The sequence below is a fragment of the Lynx canadensis genome, chromosome E2, assembly GCF_007474595.2.
Source record: "Lynx canadensis isolate LIC74 chromosome E2, mLynCan4.pri.v2, whole genome shotgun sequence".
NCBI lineage: Eukaryota > Metazoa > Chordata > Mammalia > Carnivora > Felidae > Lynx > Lynx canadensis.
In genome coordinates this window covers 10,550,679-10,572,599 of record NC_044317.1, presented here as the reverse complement: position 1 = coordinate 10,572,599, position 21,921 = coordinate 10,550,679, and the positions used below count along the sequence as shown (strand labels likewise).

At 50.0% G+C, this 21,921-nt stretch overlaps 2 protein-coding genes across 2 annotated transcripts; both read left to right on the top strand.

Moving 5' to 3' along the window:
• Positions 1 to 147: 147 nt before the first annotated feature.
• MON1B (MON1 homolog B, secretory trafficking associated) lies at positions 148 to 10,792 on the top strand. The gene is made up of 6 exons (XM_030298051.1): positions 148 to 662; positions 879 to 1,036; positions 3,018 to 3,347; positions 3,873 to 4,692; positions 5,040 to 5,187; positions 7,307 to 10,792. Exons 2-6 carry the CDS (start codon positions 889 to 891, stop codon positions 7,514 to 7,516), a joined length of 1,656 nt encoding a protein of 551 aa, XP_030153911.1. The 5' UTR covers positions 148 to 662; positions 879 to 888; the 3' UTR covers positions 7,517 to 10,792.
• Positions 8,612 to 21,442, top strand: SYCE1L (synaptonemal complex central element protein 1 like). The gene is made up of 11 exons (XM_030298052.1): positions 8,612 to 8,688; positions 14,898 to 14,960; positions 16,651 to 16,710; positions 16,906 to 16,980; positions 17,552 to 17,599; positions 17,872 to 17,926; positions 19,442 to 19,505; positions 20,366 to 20,435; positions 20,525 to 20,612; positions 20,877 to 20,961; positions 21,161 to 21,442. The coding sequence occupies exons 1-11, from the start codon at positions 8,619 to 8,621 to the stop codon at positions 21,218 to 21,220; spliced, it is 738 nt and encodes a 245-aa protein (XP_030153912.1). The 5' UTR covers positions 8,612 to 8,618; the 3' UTR covers positions 21,221 to 21,442.
• Positions 21,443 to 21,921: the final 479 nt, after the last annotated feature.

Sequence of the window (21,921 nt, the reverse complement as noted above, 5' to 3'; positions counted from 1 at the left end):
CGCTTTCTCGGGTGGATAAGGGAGCGTGAAGTTGCCTCTGTTCTGGCGGAGCACCACTAATGGTCGGGCACCAGTATCCATCATGACTGAGGCTGCCAAAGTCCTCGAATGAAGAGGGACATCGGCTTGAGTCTACGATTGGGCCCGGGGATATGTCAGTCAAGATGGGCGGGTGCAATCTCAAGCCAGTGCACAGTACTGGTAGAGATAGGCGGCCAGAATACCGGCGGAAGCGCTGAAGGAGAGCCGGTTTCTCTTGATTGGGCCATGAGGGAGGCAGTGCCGCCCTCCGACTCCGGATTGGCTGAACGTGAGCCGCGCCCCCCTCACGCCGGCAGCCTTCTGTAGGAGAAGCGGGCCTGGCTCGCCTGTGTCAGCCGGGCCAGCCAGTGCGGTTATAGGCGGCTCACCGGGTCCCTAACCGGAGCGACGTAAATCTGGGAGGGGCGCGCGTCATCTCAACGGTGCGGGGACACCAGTAGGCGGCGGGAGAGAGGGCTGCGGCGCAGCGGAGAGCGAATAAGGCGCCTCAACCGGAATCGTCTTGGGAGCGACGTCGCACCCGGAAGTGTGGCAAGACGGACGCCGCACCCGGAAGTGTGATGCTACGGCGGCTTGAGAAGTGATGGTACCCGGCCAATTGAGATACGGGGTTAAAACAGGTGTGTATGTATCTTTATTTTTCTAAGGCCCAGTGGGACCTCCCTTTTCGGAAAATGTTGGAGGGTGCGCGTATTTGGCATGTTTTTGACTGTTTCATCCTGTTGAAACCCGACGGGAAATGAGCACTAGGAATGTGTCCGAGGGGGCCAGGCTCAGTAGAGGCTTTTAAGAACTTTCTTTTGCCGCCTGTCACCTTCAATTCTTCTACCCCACAGGGATGTGCAGATGGAGGCTGGAGGTGACACTACTGCCCCACCCCCTGGGGACGTGGAGGACTTGGAGGACACTCGGTTTCCCAGTGAGGTGGCAGGAGACGGTGGAGGGCTTCGCGAAGACCCACCGGATCCTGGAGACGGGGACCAGGAGGAAACAGGTATGCCTTCCCCTCATTCGGGTCTTGGAAGGAATCCCTACGGAGTGTCTTTGTTGAGGGAGGTCAATGGAGGACCAGCGAAGAGTCTTTTGGGACTCAGGAAAGTAGCTTAAACCATAGCAGGATCAGTAGGAGGTCATTGTGGACACACGGTGTAATTTAAATCATGGAGGAATGACAAGGAAATCCGTGGGTATCAGGGGATGTTCCCTGGGGCCTTGGTGTGAGTTCAGGTCTTTGATGAATCAAGAAGAGATTGGGGTCACAGAGGAGCATGGGGATTTAGGATGTTTAGGTCAATGAATGACCAAAAGAAAGTTAATACAGTCGAAGGGGAACTATTTAGAAGTCAGTGTCTTTGGTGGCTAAGGTGTTATGTAAGTCCTTGCGGTGGGAAAGGGGATCAGTGGTGACCAGTGGGCACTCAGTGTTTTCATCATTGAGGAATCAATGGTGAGTTGTTGGGGGCAGTCTTTAAGGAACCAGAAATTAGTGGATGTTAATGGTGATCATCGGTAGGAGGCCGTGGACATCAATGAGTTTATTTGGAGACTGAGATGACCTATAGGAGAGTCTTTGAAGACCCAGCTGGATGTGTAAAGGTATTTGGTGGAGACACAATGGGAGTCTTTGGGGAATCGATGTTCACTGACCACTTTGGAATGAGTGGATGTTAGTGGCATCATCAGGAAGGATGAGTGGACATCACTGAGAATAAATGGTGGTGGTAAGGGGTAGTGTCTTTGAGAACTTGGGAATTACTGTCAATTAATGGCAGGTACTGGGAGGAGGTAATTGGTAACTGGGTACATGGGGGATCAGTGAATGTCAACCAGAGAATGAGGGAATATGTTGTCACTGGGATTTTATGGGAAAATTGTTGAGACATACTTACCAATGGATAATAATGGTTGTCCTTGAGGGATGAATGGATATTGACTGGAATAAAAGAGAGGAGTGTCAAGGGAGTCAGTAGGGGGCAGTGAAGTCCTGGGTTTTATTGGTGATTATTAATGATGGTCATGAAGAAAGTCATTATTATTGTCCTGTGTGTTAGTGTATATTATAGTGGGTATTGTGAGGAAGGGAGTAGCTATCCGTGAAAATAAAGGGGGGTCAGGGAAATCAGAGGAGGTCACTGAAGTCCCGGCTGTTAGTGGAGATTAATAGTAGTCACTGGAGTGAAGGGAGAATAGAATAACAGGGTCAGAAGAGTCAGTGGAGGTCATATGAAGTCTCAGATGTTAGTAGAGGTCGATGGTGGTCATGGTGGGGATGAAGTGCCCATGGAGTAAAATATTTTCGATTGTGTGACAGGGCAGTCATTGGAGGAATTAGTGATATTGTGGGGTCACTGGGATGTTAGTGAACAGCAGTGGGAGTAAATAGTGGATTAAGGAAGGCTTAAAGATCTGGGTGTTAGTGGATATTCATGGCCATCATTGGGAGAGTTAGTGGTTATCATCAAAAATATACATGGGTGACCAGAAGAGTCAGTGAGGTCATAAGGGATCAGTGAACATTGATGAGAATAAATAAGAGGTTAGGGAGGAGTGGGGCAGGGGGAAGGATTTAAATGAGAGAATATAGAGATATTAGTAGATGTCCTGGTGGCCAATGAGGGGTGAGTAGGTACTAGGAGAATAAATGAGGGGTCAGAGGTTTTAGTGGGGAATCACTGAAGATGGAAATATTAATAATGGTCATTCAGAGGCACTGGGGTGCTTTGAAGACTTGGAAATGGCAGTTATTGAAAGAATAAACAGTCTCTAGGGAGATAGTTCAATAATGACAATGAGAGATTGGATTGTTGGGGTTTTAGAGGGATCTCTTGGGTGTCATTGAGAGGCAGAGGAGACACCTGGAGGTCTGTGTCAGCAGCAAGGGTCACTGGGGAGCCGGTGGAGATTTGGTAAATCCTTGGGTACCTGGAGTTAGTGGGAGTCCACAGCCAGATGACCCACCAGGAGTTCTCTTTCAGAATCCGAGACAAAGGACCAGCCACCCAGCCTGCTGTCACCACTGCCCCAGTCAGGGGCCCCATCATGCACCTGTGGGCTCTGGGATCCCGCAATCTCTGAGAATAGTCCCACAGGTGGCCCTGAGAGTGGCTCTGGGGGCCAGGGCGGGGACCCCAGTGACGAGGACTGGCGCAGCAAGCGGAAGCACGTGTTTGTGCTGAGCGAGGCAGGCAAGCCCATCTACTCGAGGTACGGCAGTGTGGAGGCACTGTCCACGACCATGGGCGTGATGACAGCCCTCGTGTCCTTCGTGCAGAGTGCAGGAGATGCCATCCGTGCCATCTACGCCGGTGAGCAAAGGAGGAGGTAGACCGGGGGATGGTGACTGGGAATCTGGCTGGCTGGCCCACCGGCTGCCTGGGGGACTAGCCCACCAGCCAGGGGTGAGTCCGTGTGTGTGGATGGCTGGCCAGGCGTCTCTCTGTTGTCCGTCTGTTTGGCCAATTGGGTTCTGAGTGATTAACTCGCCCGGGTCTAAGTCACTGGCTGGATAAACTTCCTTATTTATCTGAAAGCGTGACCTCGGGGGCTCTGTGGCTGAGATGGGTGTCTTGCTGGGCTCTGTGTCAGTCCTTGCTCTGTGTCATCCATGCTGTGTGTCTCACCTGATTCCTTGACCCATCGTGTCTCTGCGAATACCCACACTCCCCCCAGTTGTCCTTATCCCAGCCCAAGTGTACCATGGGGTGACCGCGTGAGCTTGGGCCAACAGTGTGTGTGTTCAGGCAAAGAGCAGAAGAGCCCCGCCCGATCCCCTCCGGTCGCCGCTGACCCATCTCTCCCCCCCCCCCCCCCCCCACCCTTCCCTCCCCTAGAGGACCACAAGCTGGTGTTCCTACAGCAGGGCCCACTGCTGCTGGTGGCCGTGTCAAGGACTCCGCAGTCGGCAGCCCAGCTGCGGGGGGAGCTGCTGGCTGTGCACGCACAGATAGTGAGCACGCTGACACGCGCAAGCGTCGCCCGCATCTTCGCGCGCAAGCAGAACTACGACCTCCGCCGCCTGCTGGCCGGTTCAGAGCGCACGCTGGACCGGCTTCTGGACAGTGTGGAACGCGACCCCGGTGCCCTGCTCCTGGGCGCCGTGCGCTGCGTGCCCCTGGCGCGCCCACTGCGGGAAGCACTGGGCGCGCTGCTGCGCCGCTGCACGGCACCCGGCCTGGCGCTGTCCGTGCTGGCGATCGGAGGGCGACTGGTGACGGCAGCTCAGGAGCGGACCGTGCTGGCCGAGTGCCGCCTGGACCCGGCCGACCTCCAGTTGCTGCTCGACTGGGTGGGGGCGCCGGCCTTTGCGGCAGGAGAGGCATGGGCGCCTGTGTGCCTGCCCCGCTTCAACCCCGATGGCTTCTTCTACGCCTACGTGGCTCGCCTGGATGCCATGCCTGTCTGCCTGCTGTTGCTGGGCACCGACCCTGAGGCCTTCCATGACATGGCCACCTGCCGGCGCCTGGTGGAAGAGGGCATGCACACCCTCGGGGCCACGCGTGCCCTCCGGGAGGCTGCCAGCTTCTCTAGTGCCCCAGCAAGCAGTGCCCCTGCCTACAGTGTGCAGGCTGTGGGGGCACCCGGCCTCCGCCACTTCCTCTATAAGCCGCTGGATATCCCTGACCATCACCGCCAGCTGCCTCAGTTTACCAGGTAGGCCCTGACCCTATGGGCGGTTGGCTGGGCAGGCAGGCTTATTTGACTAAAAGATTCTTCTGCTGGACATGAGGCGGGAGAGAGCCGGGCATCCTCTGGAAAGGTGGGATCAAATGGGTGTCCGTGTAATGAGGGAGGCTCAAGGAATCCCTTACTCTAATCCAGTGCTCAAGGAATCAATCCCTCGTTTGCTGGGGAAGCTGGGTCTCCAGCCCCTGAGAAACCCCAAGTCCGATGGGGAAGGCTCGGCTGCCTCATTTCATTGAACCCCTAGACTGAGGGGAGACGGGCGAGCCAAGGAGGCCTCTGACTGACCTTGGCCTTACCTCCCGCGGTCCCCGCAGCCCTGAGCTGGAGGCCCCGTACGGCAGGGAAGAGGAACGGCAGCGCCTGTCGGACCTGTACCACCGCCTGCACGCGCGCCTTCACAGCTCCTCCAGACCCCTGCGCCTCATTTACCACGTGGCCGAGAGGGAGACGCTGCTGGCCTGGGTGAGTCGGCTAGGGATCAGAAAGGGTTCGTTCCCGACCTCACGCCTCCTTTTTCCCCACCGGATCCCCTCCGACCGTAACAGCCTCCATCGAGCACACTGTGCCTTGGCCTGCATCACTGTTCCTGACGCTACATGTGTGTCTTTGAAACCCATGAGGATCGCGGGGTCTCCAGCCCTCCAGTAGCCCCATCTGTTCTCTGTTCCCCCGTAAACAACCTGTACAGTGTCTTCCACTCTGAAGAGGTCACATTAACAGCCATCAGTGTGCCTCCTGCTTCCCGGTTAGCCCTGCCTGTGTGTGCACAGTGCACCTGTCACTCTGAGTCCCCAGCGCTCTTGAACATGACAGAGTTGGTCCCAGGCTGTGCCTTCTGCCCGGGGTGTTCTCCCCTGGGGTCTCCGGGGCTCCTCGCCTCCCCTTCCGTGGGTTTATTAAGGGTCAGCTATTCAGGGAGTTTGGTCAAGGTGACCCCGTTGGAAATAGCACCTTCCCCCAGGCTCTGCCATTTAGTACACATATATTAAATAACTTCTTGTATGTCTGTTGTGTATCAGGCATTGTTCTCACCTGAGAATTTTATTTTACTTTTACATTTTTTTCACTTTGATTTTTAAGCAATTTCAGACTTAGAAGGTGCAAAACAGTACAAATAATTACCATAAATAGGTCTTTCACCTAGTTTCCCCAGATGTTAACCACAGGCGCTTATTAAAATCAGGAAATTAGCATCACTACAACATCATCTCATCCACAGACCTCATTTAGATGTCACCAGTTGTCCCACTAACGCCCTTTTACAGCTCCAGAATCCAGCGTAGGATCATAGGCTGGGTTTACTTTTTGTCTCGTTTAAACCCTCCGTAGTCTTTTTTGTTTTGCATGTCGTTGGCACGTCTCAAGGGTACCAGCTAGTTAGTTTGTAGAGTGTCCCTCAACGTGGGTTTTTCTGATATTTTATCCTGCGTTTTGGGCAAAAATATCCCCCGAGTGATGTGTCCTCCTCTGCATCCTGTCAGGAGGTCCACAATATCAGTTTGTCCCACTGCTGATGCTAACTTAGATCACTTGGTTAAGGTGACATCTCCCAGATTTCTCCACTATAGTGTTTTGCCTCCTTCATAACCGGCAAATATCTTGTGGTGATTATGTCAGACTTGTTTTTTTATCATACTTTCGTCCACCAATTTTAATATCCATTAATCATTCTTGCCTGCAAGAGTTACTACTTTGGTGTTTACCAGGTGGTGAGTTTTGAACTCCATCATCCCTTCTACATTTATTGGTTGAGATTCTACTACTATATGGAAGAACTTTTCCTCCCCCTGTTTATTTGTTGAATTTTTAATTTTCTATCATTACGGTCTCAGGGATTTTTCTTTAATTCGTTGTGGGCTCAAAGACTTTTCTGTCACTTATTTTGGTGCCCAAACGGTCTCTGATTTAGCCAGGCTGGCCCCTGTGTCTGATACGTCTCCATCACTGTTGAAGCATTCTCATTTTCTGGCACAAGATGTTCCAGGCTCATCATGTACTTTCTCTGTGCCCGTCCTGGAATGAGCCATTTGTCTAACGAGCCCTTGTGCCTTTTCGTAGAGAATGGCATTTCAAAACCAAGATACGGTAGGCCCAGGATTTTAAATTGGCTTGTCAGGAGATGACTCACTTAAGAAACGGCATCTAAGGGGGAGGTGGCAGGCCATGTGGGTTTCTAGAGGGAGAATGTGGGGCTTGTCTACAACAGCTGCTCCGTAAGTGTTAAGCTTGTTAAGTTGTTAAGTGTTAAGCATTGTTGTTGTTATACTCGGTGCACAGATAAGCAAACTGATATCCAGGAAGTACACACACACACACACACACACACACACACACACACACAGCCATCATTACCCAATTGAAGCCACTAGATCCAGCTGATTCCTTGGCCCAACTGAAAACCCCTGGCCCGCCGTGATATTAGCTTACCTGTTTTAGCCCAGTGACCAGGTAGCACCAGGTGGGAGCCCTCGCCAAGTGTGTTTTCCAAACAGGAGACAGGCATGGGGTTAGGGTGGGGCAGACGGGACAGGGCATGACCAGCTCTGGCTCAACTGACTCTTGTCCCCTCTCAAACCTGCAGGTGACTTCCAAATTTGAACTCTATACCTGCCTCAGCCCCCTGGTGACAAAGGCTGGTGCCATCTTGGTAGTGACCAAACTCCTGCGCTGGGTGAAGAAAGAGGAGGACCGGCTCTTCATTCGTTACCCACCCAAGTACTCCACACCCCCAGCAGCCCCAGCTGCCTCTACAGACCAACCTTCCCATAATGGCTTGTTCACTGGACCTTGAGAGGCTGCTAGATTGAGCAGCGCTGGGAACCACCACCTTTAGCTTTTACCTTCTGTCTCCACCCTGGAAATGGGGCGCAGGAGGGGCAGGGGAGAGGCTGCTTCCCCCTGCACCTCCACCTCTGGGGCAAATCCTTAGGCCTCCCTCTGCCTCCCTCTCCCTTTGCCTCACCTCCTCCACCTGGATGATGTGCCAGCCTCTGTTAGGAGCTGTCTCCTCCCCCACACCCCCTGTCCTGCATCAAGAGTCGGCCTCCTTGATGGGCTCTCAGCCCTGAGTGTCCAGGGCTGGCCAGGGTCCCCATGGGGGGCCCGCAGGGGCTCTGGGATTGGGAATGCGGTGCCGGCCTATGGCAGGAACCAGCCTGGGGATATTTTAAAGAAAAAAACCCTGTACATAAAAGGCCTAAAACCGGTTCCCACGAGGACATTCCTTTGCCCTTCACCTACTTCGTCTTTACCCTGTCAAAAGTGGCCCCCATCAATGTAGCTGCTGCTGCTGCTAGTAGTGAGAAGGTGGCCTCCAGGGCCTACCTGTCTCTGTAACCAGGCAGAGCACCTGACTTCGCACATGGCTGAGATCCAGACTTTTTACGCAGGAGGTGCCCTCGGCTTCCAAGGCTCGTTGTACTCCTCTATGAAAAGGAGGAAACGTCGCGTAGGCTGTCACGTGAGGATTTGTAAACGAAAGGGGACTCGACCTCTTGTGTACCACCGCACAGCACACGTGTATGTGTCCCAGACTTTCACAACCTGCACAGCAACCTAGAGAGGGAAAGCCCTCCCTAGAGTTTGTATGTGTGTGCACAGCACTCATTCCTCAACCGAACCAAGACCCAGTTGTGCTCCTGTTTTGCCTCCTCCGGAGTTGGCGGGCCTCAGGGTAGACGCATGCGCGCTGTCAATCAGGGGCACCGGTCCGCGCTTGGCTACAGCTGAAGCCTCATTGCTCCTCCGCCCGGGTCAACTGGCGAGCGGACACGCACTACACGCATGCGCGCCGCAGAGCCTGTAGCCCTCGCATAGGTGGGTTTTTTTGTTTTTGTGTTTTAACCAATCGTCATCCGAGGCGCACGCAAGCGCAACCTCCCGCGCGTAGGAAAATGGCGGGGAAGTTAGAGCCTTTGGCAATGGAGCCGCCGGAAGTTGTGGAGGAGACCGAGGAGGCTGAAGGTAGGGAGGGCGAGCAGGCGTCTCCGCAGTCGGGTCAGAAGGGAGGGAGGCTCTGTCCCGTAACAATAACGAAATATTAGTAGCGGTACTAAAAACGTGAAAATTTAAGCTTTTTATAAAAAACCCTTCATCAAAGGGAAGACAACTATTCTCAATCTAGATTAACTCCTGTCAACTTCGTTGGGTATGTTGACTTAAATGTTTGGAAGAAACAACAGCCTGTATGTATATTTCGGTATGCATCCCTTCGTACAAAACACGGAAGTGGATGTTGTCACAAAAATCACCCTGCTGCCGCCACACCGAAGAAAATCCCCAGTAATTCCCCAGTGTCCTTTCACACCCAGCCCACGTCACATTTCGCGTGGACTCTTGGGTCTTAATGGAGAATGGCCTCTCCCATGGACAGCTTTTCTCCACAGCATTTTGTCAGTAATGACACCCCACACCCTAGTGAGAGGGGAAAAATTGCCCTAGAGATCATTAGAAATCACAGTGTAGCCAGAAGAAGAAAATCTCCCAAGACGGTGAGCTGCCGCTCTCCCCCTAACATTTTTTCGTTACAGACATTTTCGGAATGTACACAACTACAGCAAATAACATGGTGAAGGCCCATGTACCCATCACTCTGGTTTCACATGTCGACTCTCTGCCCTCCTCTGATCCATCCCTGTCCCCCTTCCTGCACAGTCTTTAAACCGTTATATTAATAACATGTTGGATTGCATCTTTCCAGATCTATCAATGCAAGCATCGTCAATAGTTACGATTGTTATTTCTCCAGCAACCAAAACAAGGCCTGCTTGGTATATAGTAGGTACTCAGTAATTTTCTTTTTTGTATTGTATGGATAACTAATAACTTTACCAGGAAGAGCTCTCTTAAATAAGGGCTACATGTGGAGGGCCAGCTTTAAGCAAAGAACAGACAGAAATGAGAAAGCTGCAAATAGATCTCATGTATTGAGCAGTTACTATAGCACTTATGATAGTAACAACTGTGCTGAAAACTATTTTAGTTTCAAGCTTTCAAATTAGTCACAATTGAAGTTATGATTAACTTCACCAGCAGCAGAGAAAATTGAAAAGCATATCAAGTTACCATTTTCTAGCCCATTGAAAATGGCTTTAAAAAGAGAGGCTTTAAATCTAGTATTGATTACTCTGTGGGGAAACAGCCTGTCTCTTGCCTCACTCAGAGAACTGACCACTAAAGACTTTGCTAGAAGCAGTTTGGAAGAATATGTTTAGCATCTAAAATGCTATTCCGTATCTTTAGTCACCGTGCTCAGTAATCAGAGAGTATGCAGATGTGTGGACCACAAAGGATCACTGGAGTGTTGCGGATGGAAGTAAAACACAAGGAGCAATCAGGGAAATGGCTGGATTTAGATCTGTCCATGCATATCGTGGAATGCTTGTGTGGCGGACATTATTTTAAGCAGTAGGGGGAAAAATCCAATCTCATTTAAGATACTTAACAATGGGTTTTAAAAGCGTAAGATCATGGTTTGTTGACACAGAAGGAGCGCCAAAGGTGATCATAGTTTTATGAGAGGAAAGCAAATTGGGATTTAAAAAAAAACAGAGGGCCTTGTCAACTAGAGCCCTATGTATGTCGCACAGAACAGCGTCTGAAGCTAAAGGCCTAACGACCCTCAACAAGGGACGTAGGTTTTTAGGAGTGCACAAAGGTGGAGGTATTTTGTGATGGTTTTTTTTCTCTTTTATTTTGCTTTCAGGAAAACGTATTCTATAATTTTAAAATATAAGAGAAATAGGGGAATTTTTGAATGGCATCGGAGGATCATATACTGACCTTGAGCACTGTTAACATCCCAGTTTTGATGGTTATACTGTGGTTACCTGGTAGAGTCCCCTTGGGTATAGGAAATATACACTGGAATAGTAAGGAATAATGGGCCATGGTGCCTGCAATTTGTGTTACAGAAATGCTCACAACTGGGAAATCTGGTACCAAGGCAGATAAGAGCATTGGGGCCTTTTTCTACCACTTTTATGTACATCTGAAATTATTTCAAAATAAAATGTTAAAAGGGACTCCTGCTGTACAGGCTGTTTTATAATATACACTCCTAAAAATGTTTATCAGGACGTTAGTCTGATTATTTAAAAGATTTGCTGATAACTCACGATGACCAGGACTAGAAATAAGGTGGGGAGGAAAAATACAGACAGAGCTTTGGCAGAAATGGTTACAAAAGCCGGCTGTAAAAGGCACGGAGACAATCAAGAAATCACGTTATCTGGGCACTGGATGGTATTACGTGATGACTGTTACTCTTGTTGGTGTGGTTAAAGGTTTGGAGTCATCTAGTGAAAATCCCTTAAGTAGCTGAGACTCTTCATGAAATATCCAGGGATGAAATGTCAGGAAGCATAGGGCCTTCTTGAAAATACTCAGCACAGGAAAAACGTAGCTGAAGCAAATATGGAGGAATATTAATAGCTGTCAGATCTCAGCAACGCAAAAATCAAAAAGTTCATCATGGTGTCCTCTCTACTTTTGTGTGTGTTTGGAAATCTTCATGTGGAACACTAAAAAGAAAGCAAATAATTAGAAGTACTTCCCCCTTGTTAATAAAGTAGCTTTAATTTTTGTTTCACTTCCAAATATTGAAAATTATAAAAATTTAAGAATCTCAAGCAGAGACATACCAACCTAGTATTACTGATTATATCAGAGAAAGGCAGTAAGATTTAGGGCTAAGGCGAGAAGGAAAAGTGTCTTTTTAACTTCACTAATTTCTGTAGTGTCTGAATGTTTTGGGGGGTAAGAAAGTAAAAATTAAAGCAATACATGAAATACATTTTACTAAAAGGTCTGAGTGTGTTCAAAGGCAGTAGTTACCTCTGGGAAGGGGAGTAACTTGATGAAGGGGCTGTTCATGAGAGGAAGCTTTTACTTTTGGTCCAGGTTTTTCTACATTAGCTTATTAAGTGCTGAAAACTTCAAAAGCAAAATTAAATTAATGCATGCTAATTTGTAAAGGATTTCAGACAAGACAGAAAGATGTACAGAAGGTGAACATATCACCCCAAACATTTTTTAAATTTTTATTTACTTTTTTTAAATGTTTGTTTATTTTTGGCAGAGAGAGACAGAGCATGAGCAGGGGAGGGGCAGAGAGAGAGGGAGACACAGAATGCGAGGCAGGCTCCAGGCTCTGAGCTGCAGCACAGAGCCCGACGCGGGGCTCAAACTCAAAGACCGCGAGATCATGTCCTGAGCTGAAGTCGGATGCTCAACCGACTGAGTCACCCAGGTACCCCAACCACCAAATATTTTAACAAAATTTAATAAGCCTAGGTTAAGAAAGAAGCCCTGATTTAAAACATGATTTCTAATGGCTACAAAAGATTTCATCCTACGAATATGCTGTAAACTAAAATATCTTTAGGTTGCTTCAGTTTTTTAAGATTAGAAACAATGAACAATTTGCCCACCATCGTTTATTTTCTTTTTCTTTTTTTTTTTTAATTTTTTTTTCAACATTTATTTATTTTTGGGACAGAGAGAGACAGAGCATGAACAGGGGAGGGGCAGAGAGAGAGGGAGACACAGAATCGGAAACAGGCTCCAGGCTCTGAGCCATCAGCCCAGAGCCCGACGCGGGGCTCGAACTCAGGGACCGCGAGATCGTGACCTGGCTGAAGCCGGACGCTTAACCGACTGCGCCACCCAGGTGCCCCATTGTTTATTTTCTTAAGATAGATTCCTAGATAATGGAATTTCTGATCTGGAGGATTTGACTAATTTTTTAATATTTACTACTAAAAAGCTTGAAATGTAAGACTGGTTTTGCCTATCATTTTGGCAAAAATTAAAAAGCTTGAAAACGTATTTGGCTGCTAAGATTACGGGGAAGGAGTCTTTTGTAGACCTGCTTGAAACAAGTGGAGAGCAATTTCATAATACACATCAAATTTAGTAACACACATGCCCTTTAATCCAGCAGGTAGCCTAGTAGGAATTTATCCAGTAAATATATTCCCATACCTGCACAAAAAAGAATGTATGGGGATGGTTTTCGGGTTGAATTGTGCCCCTCCCCCAAATTTATGTCTACCAGAACCTAAAAATGTGACCTTATTTGGAAATAGGGTCTTTGTAGATATAACTAGTTAAGATAAAGTCATACTAGATAGAAGAGGGAAATTTGCACATACAGAAATACAAGAATGCCAGGTGAAGACAGACACACACAAAGAAGGAAGACCCCAAGGAAAGACCCATTTTGTGGTGCTTCGTTATGGCAGCCCAAGAAAACCAATACAGAGGGTCACTGTGGAATTGTTTATAACAACAAAAAGGGAAACATCCTGAATACCCATCAGTAAGGGGGCTTCTCTTAAATCGTGGTATATCCATTCAGTGAATCACTATGAAGCCACTAAAAAGAATAAAAAAGATCACCAGTATACCTTGTCAAATGAAAAATACAAGACGTGGACCATTCATGAGGCAACACTACTTGTATAGAAAGAGTGGGCTTGTGCTCATATAGGAATTGAATTATCTCCACCTGCACAACAAAGAGCTTGTAACACTAGTGGTCTCTCTGAAGGGGAAGTGAGAAGCTTAGGGTCTTAGGAGGAGGGACTTTTCCCTGTATGTTACTGTGAGTAAGTATCTCTTCCTTTATCGTGTGGCTATCTTACGTGTTTTGCGAGCGGCCTTTCATTTTCTCTGCCCAGTGTTCCTCAGAGAGGAGTGGGTCACTGGGATTTGACCTTTTATCATTGATTTCAAGAGTTGAAGATGTTGAAATTTTTCCTGTGGCTTTTTTGTTGTTGTTGTTGTTGTTATAACTTTATTTTATTTTTTTAAGTTTACTTATTTATTTTGAAAGAAAGAGAGCACGAACAGGGAACGAGCAGAGAGAGAGAAGGAGAGAGAGACTCTTTATCAGGCACCACGCTGTCAGCGCACAGCCAATGCAGGGCTCAGTCTCACAAACCGTGAGGTCGTGACCTGAGCCGAAATCCAGAGTTGGACGCTTAATTGACTAAGCCACCCAGGTGCCCCTGTTATGATTTTAAAAGTGACACAGGCTGGTGTTAAATACATATAGAAGTATAAATGGTGAAAATTGTTTTTGAGTCAAGATCCAAATACACTGGATACAATTGGATACAATTAAAATTCCAATGAATGATACTTGTGTCAAGTCTCTTAAGATCAATAGAGTTTCCCCTCTCCCTCTTTTTTTTTTTTTTCTTCTTCTTTGCGATGTATTTGTTGAAGAAACCAAATTGTCCTCTGGAGTTTTCCAGCATCTGGATGACACTGATTGCATCCCCATGGTATCATTTAACATGTTTCCCTGCCCCTTTTATTTCTTCCGAATTAGTATTTAGGTATAGAAACCTGGTAAGATTCCTGTTGTTTTGTTTTGGCAAATTTCCTTCATAAGTGGTGTTGTGATCTTCCATGAGGAGGCTCATAATACCTGGTTGTCTTCTTTTGATGCTAGTCATTGATGACCATATCCTGGACCTACTGATTCTTTAAAAATTTTTTTCCTTACTTTAAAATTTTTTCATATTATAATACAGGTAGTTAGATGTTAGAGGAGTATATTTATTTATTGTTGAGAGAGAGAGAGATCAGGGGTGGTGCAGAGAAAGAGAGAGAAAGAGAGAGAGAGACAGAGGATCTGAAGCAGGCTCTGAGCTTTCAGTACAGAGCCCAACTCAGGGCTTGAACTCATGAACCATGAGATCATGACCTGAGGTGAAGTCAGGCACTTAACTGACTGAGGCACCCCAGACCCATTGATTCTTTAAGAATTTGCAGCTTGTGGCCTATAATGATTTTTTAAAAAAAAATTATCTGAAATCTTTCTGTCCTACTGCATCAGTTTGAACTTCATACTGATTCTAAACAGCAGCAGCAACAAAAATGCATCCCCTCCTTCTCTCACCCCCGCGTTTCATTTCATTAAGGAGATGCCTGTGGTGTCCTTTGATCTCTTGGGAGTAGCTGAACATGAGGAGTCCTGATTCATCCAGCACACATCGTAAACCTCAGGGACAAGGGACGGGCTCTTGCAGGAGCCTGCTCTGTCTGGAAGCCCCTCAGCCTGTCCTCGGTTCCAGGTCAAGGGTGTCTACGCCTTCCTTCGTCCCTTCCCAGAAGGCCTGGACCTTCCCTCCCTCCTGAAATTGTGGTTTTCATCTCCACAGGGCAGACCAAGCCTTTGAAGGTGCCTGAAGACTTGCTGGCAATGGTGAAAAAGCTGCACAAAGGTCATGTATGTCTTTGTGTCTGAGGCTCAGCCTGGGGTTTTGAGGCAGGCAGATGCGGTTCAAACCCAGACCCCTCAACTCACAACCCTGGGAAATTATCCCACTGCACATTCTCCCTCTTGCACAACTTAATTCTTTGAACTAAAAATATAGCTTCAAAATTCAAGAAGTATAAGAGGATGGAAAAGCCTCCTCTCTTACACACATGAACGCACACACAAACACCAGCCACCCGTGTCCCTGACCCAAGGGCTCGCAGCAACTATTTTTAAATTCTTAGGTATCTTTCCAGAGCTTAAACAAAATACATTCATGGGTGTGTATTCTTTGTCCTCCCTTTTAATACACGATGGCAAATGGCAATGCAAATGACTGTACCTTGCTTCCATTGTTGAGGGGGGCCCAGGAGCCAGCCTACATCTGGGCTGGGGCAGGGTACTGGCCACGTTTGAGGTTTGACCCCCACCCCAGCCCATCTGCAACTTAAATACTGTGATCCGTTGGTCTGTTTGGTCTGTTTCAAATAAAAGAGAATCACTTCTTCCTCCTGCCCTCACACTGTCCCCCCAACCCCCATGGCCACCTGCAGAAGTGCATAGGGGCTGCTGCCTAGGCTAAAATTAGGTAGAGAACTTACGGGACTGGAAATGCAGGGTGTTGGTGACCCTCTCCAGTAAAGTGAAGACCCTCAGGAATTTGTTATTGTAATCAGCACCTTGGAGAGCATCCAGGCTCCTGGAAATCTCAGGGGATGGGGTTGGTGGCCTGGGAAAATCAAGGGCTTGAGTTTATTAACTCCAGAACTCTAGATTCTCAGGGGTTGGTAGTGAGACCCAGCAAGGGGTGGGAAGCTTTTGCCCCAGTTCTGTGCAGCTGACTGAAGTCAGAGAGGGCTGAGGAGGAAGTCTTTTCCATACAGAGCCCTGAAACTGGGACTGAGAAGTTAGAGATGGTTCCCTAAAGAGAGAATGATCTCCCTGTCACGGGAGAACCTTAAAGTTGCTATCCACAGAGGAAAGCATTTTTCTCATTTCTCAAATGTGGCCAAGACCACAGTCAGATGGACAGAAGTGACTGCCAGGCTTTCAACAGGGTGGAGCAGGTGGGAGATCTCCACACTCCCACCACACTCAGAATTACATCCAGAAGCCCCCAGCATGCCCCAGGAGGCCCTGAGTGATCTGCCATCCCACTTGCCCCACCTTGCCTCCTGGTGCTTTTGACTTGCTCGCTAGACTCACACCAGCCACACCAGGCCCTCAGCCATTACTTGGGCATCTGCCTCACTCGCTCCCACCGCTGGGGCTTTACCCTTGTCCCTCCGCCTGGCATGGTTCCCTCTTCCATGCTCCCCACGCCATGGAGTGGGCAGGGCTCCCTTCCCTCACCTCTATATCAAGAAGCACCCTCTACCCTTTCCCTCTTCAACCCCTTGCTTCGCTTTGTTCCATCCACCGCAGTTACTGTCGCCCACATTGATAGCCTGTATCTCCGTTCAGTGTCCGTTTTTCCCATGCAGGATGCACACCCTGCAAGGGCCTCTCACAGAACCCAACGTGTAGCAGGCGCTCAATAAATGCGTTTTGATTGCTAGTAGCAGAGACACTGTGCCAACAACCCACCCACCTCCATCTGCCTTAGACAGCCAGGCGTCTGTCTTCTCTGGCTCAGTCTTCCTTTCGTTCTGCAGAGGGAAGTCTGGAGCCACAGATTGAAGACCTGATTAACCGGATTAATGAGCTTCAGCAAGGTAAACGCCAGGACCTAGGCTTCCTAGCTGGCCAGGAAGAACCTCGACTTGGAGTGCTTCCTGGCACTTCCTGGAGTGCCTCCACTTCCTCAGCTCTAAAATCCAGGCGCCTCTGGCTTCCTTAAAGATGAGTGTGCAGAGTCTCAGTGTGCAAGAGAATAGCACTCACACAGTGTCTTCTCTTTTTCGGCCTAGCAAAGAAGAAATCCAGTGAGGAAATGGTAGAGGCCCAAGCTCTCTGGGAGAGCCTGCACAGGGAACTGGACTCCTGTAAGTGGCACTAAGAGAGGGACCCAGAGATCTTAGGAGCGCGGCTGATGTTCTCTGCCTGCCTCAAGGCCTTTGCATGGATGTTCCCTCCACCTGCAGTGCTCTTACCCCTATAATCCAGATTGCCCTTTGTTGTCTCATCACCTTTCTGCTGTCAGCGCAAACTTCATTCTAACAGGTCGACCTCAGTGCCCCGTCGGAATATGGAATGGCACCTTCTGTCTGTCACCATCACTTTCCTGCTTGACTTGTTTCTTCACAGCCTTTATTTCCACTTGACATAACAGATTTATTTCTAGTCATCTATCCCATTGGCCTAAACCCTGTGCATTCTGCAGTCTTCGCTCCTTTGGCATTTGCAGAGAATGTGGACACTGAGGGGGAGAAACTGGATCGGGATGCCCCCCCCCCCAGTAGGAGATGGGTGCGGGTGGCAAGAAGATACCGCCCCCCCCCCCTGCCCTGGCACTGTACCTTACCTTCGGTAACCTTGGTATGCCTTGTGCGCGAAGTGGCAGTGGGGGCACGGGGTGTGGCCCCTGGAGGCTCAAAGTGTCACTGTGTTTTCCAGTGAATGGAGAGAAAGTTCACCTAGAGGAGGTCTTGAGCAAAAAGCAAGGTATTTATCAGCTCTCTGTCTTCATTGTTCTACCCCATTCTACCCACAAAAGCCCACCGTTCCCAGAATAGCTAGAGGAATCCCACTGACACCGAGTCAGGGTGCTTCCCTCTCTGCTCACATCTGTCCCTTGGGGGCCACCTGACCCGAAGTAAACACTAAGGGCCTCTGAGTGCCCTCCGATGTGTGGTATGATGTGGGGCCCATGACGTCCTCCCATCCCTGATTCCCCAAGAGCTCACACAGGGCTCCCTTGGTTCCTCTCCCCACAGAGGCACTGGGGATCCTCCAGCTGCACTGCCAGAGGAAGGAAGGTGGAGCTCAGAGGTAAGAGGTCCTGCCCAACTCTTCCCTACTTTGTTCCCAACCTGAAGGAGGATGGGGCAAGAGCTACGGAATATATACCTTGGACACACACTTCTCATTTTTCCTTTCTGCAGAGTAGCTAGACTTGAGACTCTCTCATCTTTGATATCAGATAATAGTGTTGAGATTAACTCACTCATTTAAACGTTCATTGCTAGTTTCTTTATTAAATAAATTTCACCCACTGGTGTTATTCTGGATCTTCTCTTGGTTACCAGCTCTCCCACCATCCATTCAATTTGTTTATCTATCTGCCCATTTAGGCCCCCCAGTCATCCATTCACCCACCCACCCATCCATTCATCTACACATCTATGCAATCCTTTTCAAGCCAGCCAGCCAGCCAGCCAACCATTATGTCTTCCATCCAATCACCCATTCACCCTCACTCCATCTTTCCAATCACCCATTCATCTAGCTGTTTATTTCTTCCCCCAACCATCCATCCAGCCATCTATCCATCCTTCTAGCAATTCTTCCTTTATTTGTCTGTCCAGCCACCATCCCTCCACACTTCATTTGTCCAGCCAGCTATCCTCTCTTCCGCCAGTCACCCGTCTATCCAGTTATTGTCCATCCGACCATCTCTCTATCCACCTCCATCCTTTGAACCTTTCCTTTCTTGTGACCAGATGTCTCACACCCTGGTGGACCATGATTTTAACAGTGTAGGAAAACCCGGTGACAAAGTGGATGTATGTTTAACCACACCACACGTATCAGTTTATGTTCGTTTTTCTACCTAATCCTCACAATGACAAGGACAGGAGTTAAGGGCTACTGTCACCTTCCCACCACTACCACCATTTTACATATGAGGAAACTGAGACCCAGACTGGTCGAGGAGCTTGTCCAGGGTCCCAGTAGAATAGCAGATCCAGAATTCAGGTCAGGACTTTACAATCTATTAAGCCAAACTATTGTACCCCTCACTGAAGTTTCTTGGGAAGGCATGGTTTGATGAGGGACAGGATGAACAGGGTGATCATCTCAGAGGCCCATAATGCTGCCCACTGTGTCACAGAAGGAAGGAGAATGATGAAGGTTATGAACAGACCACCCCACCCCCCAACCTTGCTGAAGGAAATGGAGGCTTATTTAGAGACTATGACTAAGAGCTGTCTTTCTCCTTCCAGGAAGAACATGTTTCAGGAGTGCACAGAGCAAATTTCTGTCCATAGCTGTCAGGTTACAGAGAGTTGCAGGCAGAGGAAGCTGGGGTAACCCCACATCTACAGCCTGATGTGGCAATGGCTGGGCATGGGAGTGGGGCTTGCATCAGGGAGAGTTTGTTGGAAGAGGAGCTGTCGGAAACAAGGCTTGGAGAAGAAAGCCCATAAAGGGGCTCCTAGTAGAGGGAGCACCAGGCAGAGATCCAAGGGTCCCCCAGAGGAATCCCCAGACTGGGCCAAGCTGGATGTCAGTCTCAGTGTCAGTCTAGCATGTGCTCTCTCATTCCTGGGTCTTGGCCCCTAGGGTTCAGGTTGAAGAACAGCTGGAGAATTTGATGAGCCAGCACAAGGACCTCTGGGAATTGCACGTGAGCTATCCTCATTGCCTCCAACCAAAGCCCTTCCTCTCCTGGCTTCTGTGTCCCCACAGACTGGCTCGGTGCCCACCCACTGCTCAGCCCCAACTCCATGGGACAGTCCTTGTCTCTTTTCTTCCTCTTACCCACCTAGTCAGCCCTTCAGCTTTTACCTTAAATCTAGTCACCTCTTACCATCCCCCATTGCCATGTCTAGCATCTATGGCCCGGCCTGTTGCAGTAGCCTTTGCTGAGCATTCTGCTTACTTCCTGCTCACCTAGAGTTTGCTCCCCTTGCAGTGGCAAGTGGGAACCCTGAAAAGGCCATGGTTTGATCATCCCTTCATTCAATTAATGTTGCTGGATGCATCCAGCAACTTCCAAGCAGGAGGAGACAGTGAGGAGCCAAAGGGGTCAAGGATTTGTTGTCCCCAGGATGGTTGGAGGGGGGGGGGGCATACTCAGACTCCAAACAAAAAAAATAAGTAGATAGATCATGTAATGTCAGTGGGGAAGGCGTCTCTAAGCAGGTGACATCTGAATGCAGACATAAAGGAGGAAAACATTCAGGTGTCGTGATGCAAATGCTCCTGGAAGAAGGAAAGGCAATGCAAAGGCCCTGAGGCTGACGCGCGTCTTGGGTATCTGAAGAAGAGCAAAGGGTGGGGTGGGGGGGGGGGGGAGAGTGAGAAGAGATTTGAGAGGTGCACGGGGATATAGGGAGCTTTTGGAGAAGAAATGTGTCTCACCACCACCAACCACGGCAGGAACTGCACATGGAGTTAAATCGAATGAATGAATGAATGAATGACCTAATTCCGGTAAGGACTTGCTGAGAGGACAGACAGACGGACAGGTCCCCTCTCTCGCAGATGTTGAAGCAGCGATTGACCTGGGAGATACGTGCCCTGCAGAGCAGCCAGGAGCAGCTGCTCACTGAAGGTTGTACTCCGAGCAGGGGGAGGGGCGAGGGGCGGGGCCGAGCCCGCCGGAGCTCCCGGCCCCGCCCGTGACCCCCCGCCCACCCACAGAGAAACTGGCCCGGGACAAGCTGCGGGAGGTGGAGCGCAGGCTGCGCTCGCCACCCGAGGTCGGGGGCGCCCGGATGGTGAACGACGGGTGAGAGGGCAGGGGCCCTGGGTTGAAGGGGAAGGAACCAGGAGGAGGGGAATGGGCTAACTTTCCCCCCTCGCTCCGGCACAGCCTCCAGCCGACCCCGGGGCGGGCTGGCGGGACTTCTGGGGCGCCGCGCTCCTTGCACCCCCGCCGCTCGCGCCTCGGCTGCTCTGCGTCTGCGGTCTCTGTCGGGATCTCGGTGGCTTCCTCCCCTTGCCGCCCCACTCTCGTTCTCTTCTTCCTCTCTCCGCCCCCCCTGCTCTCCAGGCTGCCGGCGGAGGTGGAGATATTCGAGGGGCAAGAGACTGCCCCAAACCGTTGCCCCCCAAAGGACGCGGACTGCAAAGGAGAGGTAGGGAGCCCGGCGATGGCGGCGAGGGGGCAGAGACGGCGGGGCTGCCCTCGGAGTCCCTGGGAGACAGCGTCCGTGGGGAGCAGGGCGTCCCGGCGGAGGACGTGAGGGACAGGGTGAAGGCAGCCGCCCGCCCGCGTGCCCGGAGGCCAGCGCCCTCGGGAGCCGGGGCCCGCAGCCTGACTCGTGGCTCCCGCAGGCCGGCCCCGAGCGCCCCAGAGCCCGCAGCGAGGACTTGGAGCCGCCCCCAGACCCGTAGGACCCGCCCCGCCCCCTCCCCCCACGCCCCTCCTTCGAAGGCGACCGGAAATAAAGGCGCGGATTTCGGACCGTCCTCCACCTCCAGCTTCGGTCTGTTCTCCAATTCCTAACTGTTTTACCAACAGGAGCTAAAGGGAACGTGTTAAACACCCATATAAGGTCCTGTATGTCTCCTAGTAAATCCCAGCCTCCCAACAGCCCCTGCGTCCCCCACAGACGCCGCTGACCTTGGGCCCCTTCCCTGCCCCCCTCACCCGGGCAATTCCAGCCCGCTGCTGCTGCACCCTCTCCAAGTACTTTTTCATCTCAGGACCTTTGCCCTGCTGTGTCCTCCCTTGGAGGCTGACGTGGGGGACCCTGTTCCAAAAGGTGTCTTGTTGGGGCGCCTGGGTGGCTCAGTGGGTTGGGCATCTGACTCTTGGATTTTGGTTGGGTCATGATCCCAGGGTGGTGGGATCGAGGCCCTGGTGCGACTCTGTTGTGAGTGTGGATCCTGCTTAAGATTCTCTCTCTTCCTCTGCCCTCAGCCCCTTCCCCCTTTCAAAAAAAATAAAATGAATTAAAAAAAAATTAAAATTCAAAAGGTGTCTTGCGCCAGGGTCCTGTCATTTACCAAACATGTATTCATAAAATGCACGTGCTGGTTGCTGTGTGCCAGGCACTATTGGAGGCCCTGGTTTTAAATCAGAACAGGGGCTT